We start from the raw sequence: 4271 nt of genomic DNA, 5'->3' as shown, positions 1-4271 counted from the left end.
AATTGCTCAGAAGTCCTTTTTACAAAAATTATTTGTTTTTGTTTCTACTATTGTCTTCTACAAATTACAAATTGATTAATATACCTATTGGTAAATAATAAATACATAACTGTAAAGACAATAAATAAAAATTTAATAAAAGTTGATCGATTCTACAATTTACGTAATATTTATTGAACACCAAAAGCACATCAAATCATTACATCATTTATTTGAATTTATATAATATACAAAAAAAAATGTAAGACATATCATAATGTTTACAAGAAATGCTGATTTCAAACAGCTCTAGTATTGTATTTACTTTTACCTTATTAAAAATCTCACTTCTTAGATTATCACTAAATATCGGCATTTAAATTAATCAAAAGTAGCTATATACACTTTCCACATAACAATTATATGTATGACAAACTTCCTTAGTGTTAAAAACGAAATGCAAATGCAATTGAAAATAGGTACATTCAATATTTCTATAGTTTCTGACTCATTTCTGTCTAAATCGAAAGCCTGGTACATACAAATGTAACCTTCCAGTTTTTCGTTTTGGCATATGTCCTTGTTATCGGTTGGTTAATAGCCAATAAGAAAAAAGAAAATATGCATCTATGTCAATATCTTTGAAGGTGATGGTATTCCTGTAATATTGGCAAACCTTCTATCTTATACCCTGCCATCTATCGTTGACATACTTAATCAAATTCATAGTAATTTAATGAATAGCTTTGTTCCTAGTGCATTAAAATAAGTTTTTAACAGTCACAGGCAATTGCATTTGATTCAAAACAATGAATTTTTAATCTTATGCAAGCATCGTATCGGAATGCACATGCGTCCGACTTGGAAACTGCTTTGGACTTCTTTAGGAACAAACCTGTTTTAAAGTTCAAATTCCGCGCGAATTTGTGTAGTTCGTAGAAGAAGAAGATCAAGATGAGGCTTTGGAATCGGGTGTCTTGGGGTGTTCAATGTAGTGATGGGCATAATCGACCAATTTTGATAATCGAGTTATCGGTAATCGAGTACTTCTAATAATCGAGTGATCACTCGAGATACGAGATATTGGTCGTTTTCATCCCAGCGGCGCACAAATATGTTTGTATTAGTCATATATTACTTATAAGCGTAGCTAAAAAAAAAAAGCTCACGCACTTCAAAACCTAACCACTTTTTCGTTTTATTCTAAAAAAAAGGTTACGCAATCAGTGACTATTTGCAGTATGCACTAACATTTTGGGGTGCAACCGTAGGGTAATAATCACTCGAGTGGTGGGAGTAAACATCTCGAGATATCTCGAGTGATCTCAATAATCGAGTACCACTCGATTNATTTGACTTCTAAACAGTATTTTCGGTTTTTCTTGAAAACGCCACCTCCTATCGACTTTGGACAAGAGGGTCTTTTCTGGGTAAAATTGAATGCTCTTTCATATTTTTCGAAAACATTTGCAAAATATCAAATCGGCTATACTTTTTTTTATAAAAATATGCATAGAGACCCCTCTATCTCCACCACTGGAACTAATATGCGATGATTTTCTGTGTCAAATTATTTGCCCTCAAATACTAAGTCTTTCGCCGCAACATGATGATTTTTTTTGTCAGCGGTTATTTAGTTAAAAAATAAATAAATAAAACAAAAATAAAATTGAACGCCCTGTATCTCAGAAACTAAGCGTTTTAGGACCCATATATATATAGGAACTTTTAGACTCAAAATGAGGTCTTCTACTGATTCCTGAAGTCCTGCTATTTAAATGTGAGACACCCTGTATATAGATGAGATAATTTTTCCAATAATCCCTATTTGCACTAAAAAATTATGCCACATCAAAAATATTAATAAAAGGCTTCACTTTATTTTATTTAACGTAAAGTCCAGATTTTAAGGACAAAATAAAAAGAACTTCTCTATAAAAAAAATATATTAAACCCGTACAAATATGTTATAATATTTCAAAGAATACGAAACAAATAACTTTATCGTTCAACCACGTACATCTTTCTCTTAAACGTTAAAATGTTCTTATAAAAAGCCGGTATGTCCAAGTGGTCAATCGTTGTGTAAAACTGGCAGGCATTTGTGATTTTAAACGCTCGCCAGACGTGTTTTCTAGCTGCGTTCCTAGCCAATTCCATCAAAGAAGGCACTCTCGGCAATCCACCCAAAATAGCGGTCATATCTTCATCGTCGGTATACTTAATGGTTAGCGCATCCATTAATCGAGGACAAATAGAATATTCCAACAACTGTACGAAGTTCTCCTTGGGAATATCGTTTACTCCATCGACGGCACTCTCTAAATCGTAGTCGATATCAAAAATTAACCTAGTAAGGACCATGAAAGGCCGCCAACTCTGGGTAAAGTCGTTATCCATATGCAACAGTATTCTAAACAGTTCGCAGTACCCGTAATGCGAGAGAATCGCATGAATATCGGAGGTAGTCGCGCGAAACCCGTATTCTAACAGGCGACACGTAAGACGCGTCAGCTGCTCGAGCTCAAATTTCTTCTTAGCAAATTCGTCGACGAACAACAAATAGTTTTTACCTTTGGAAAAATACTCTACGGCGGGTTCGAAGTTATTACTCTCGATTATAACTTGGAGAAACCTCGGCACCGCCCTGCGCCTACGGAAAAGATCGTGTAAATCGACGGTATTCTTAGCGTGGTTATAACGTAGCCTCTCCCATACCATTTTAAAAGTAAACGAATTCACAGCCCTACGTGAACAAACCGTAAATGCACAGGCCTCGTGAGTGACTTCGGGATTATCACCGTAATTAACGTCGGCACCTCGCTTTATTATTTCTTTAGCAAACGGCGAATTAGTGTGCAAGGCTAAGCTCAAAGTCGAAAAATACGCTGGGTCGCTCGTCTCATTGAAGTTAACCACGTAGTCCAACAGGGCCTCCTGGGCGGGGACGTTGCCACAGAGGAGAGCCGTCATGAAAGGAGTAAAGCCCCGTCTGTCACGAACGTTGGCATCGGCGTTGTAATACAGCAGCATGTGCACTATCCCCAAGCATTCGTCTTTGCGTTCCACCGCTTTGTCCAACAACGTGTTGCGAGACTTTCCCACGGCATCGATTTGGGCGCCGCGTTGTATGAGAAGGTGGCAGATGTCGGGATGGTACACGGACATGTCCAGAGGGGAGTTGTTTCTGTAGTGACGGAAATTTACATTGGATCCGGCTCGAATCAGTCTCTCAACCAGCTCGATACGGCCCAAGGCTATCGCCATGTAAAGGGGCGTTCTACCTATACGGCAACTAACGTCCACATCTACGTCTTCTCTCGTCAGCAAATATTCTAATATTTCCACACTGGAAACGTACACCTGATGTTGAAAATGGAAACTTTGTTTTGAAAACGACTTACTTGTTTTTTAAAACCGCCACGTGTAAAGGGGAGAATCTGTAAAGATCTCCTGTTTTATTTACACTTTCGCCTCGTTCAATGCAACGCTGTACGTTTTGAAGGTCTCCCTCGAAGACTGCTCTGTAAATCCGTGATACCCGTGTATCTAGACGGTCATTATAGAATTGGGCGAAATCCTACAACATTAAATAAACTACTGTAAAATATCACACGGCGTACTAATTCGACACATAAAAAATAGACAGACCGCACTTACCCGAAACCGGAGGTATTCCTCATCGCTCGAAGTCCTACTAGAAATCAACTCGAAGAGGGGCAGGAGACCGGTGGTGTTAGTAAAGGTGCCACAAAACATACTTAACCTAAGATCTACTAAACTACTAAGTACTGTTTGACTGTTTGTACTTTCTAATGTATTTTATTGTTTTGTGGTGTGTAGGTTAAGTCATTACTTCGTTTGTAGAGAAAACAAATGAAATAATAATAAACGTACAAAGTCTGCCAATATGATAAAAAAATATATTTATATATTTTTCATTACATACAAAACCAGTTAGTTGTAAATGTTGGCATATCTTTTGTTTTTTATATATTTAATAAATTCAACTAAATATGATAATATCTGCATATCTATTGTCCAATAAAGTACCTACCTACGTTCCGATGAACAATCTACCTTGTAGATTGTTCATCGTAACGTTCGTTTATGACTTTTATGAGCTATCAAGCAGGTAGCCCACTAAACATTTTTCAGTTTCTGACATGTTCCAGAAACGTTCCATTTTTCTTGAAACGTTTCATAAAAAATCCATGCAACGTTCTGGTAACCCAATAGAAACCGAAGATGTCCTCCCCAAAATACGTTTCCAATGAAACGTTTCAAAAAAT

General features: G+C 36.8%; 1 protein-coding gene across 1 annotated transcript; it reads right to left on the bottom strand.

Annotated features, from left to right (window-relative positions):
• Window positions 1-1980: 1980 nt before the first annotated feature.
• On the bottom strand, window positions 1981-3790 carry LOC108916673. The gene is made up of 3 exons (XM_018722974.2): window positions 3640-3790; window positions 3384-3559; window positions 1981-3328 (listed from the first exon to the last, which is right to left on the bottom strand). Exons 1-3 carry the CDS (start codon window positions 3736-3738, stop codon window positions 1981-1983), a joined length of 1623 nt encoding a protein of 540 aa, XP_018578490.2. The 5' UTR covers window positions 3739-3790.
• Between the last annotated feature and the right edge of the window lie 481 nt (window positions 3791-4271).

Source organism: Anoplophora glabripennis, unplaced genomic scaffold, assembly GCF_000390285.2.
Source record: "Anoplophora glabripennis isolate ALB-LARVAE unplaced genomic scaffold, Agla_2.0 scaffold6032, whole genome shotgun sequence".
NCBI lineage: Eukaryota > Metazoa > Arthropoda > Insecta > Coleoptera > Cerambycidae > Anoplophora > Anoplophora glabripennis.
Note: the sequence above shows the minus strand (reverse complement) of the source record. Positions and strands in the feature narration are given on the sequence as shown.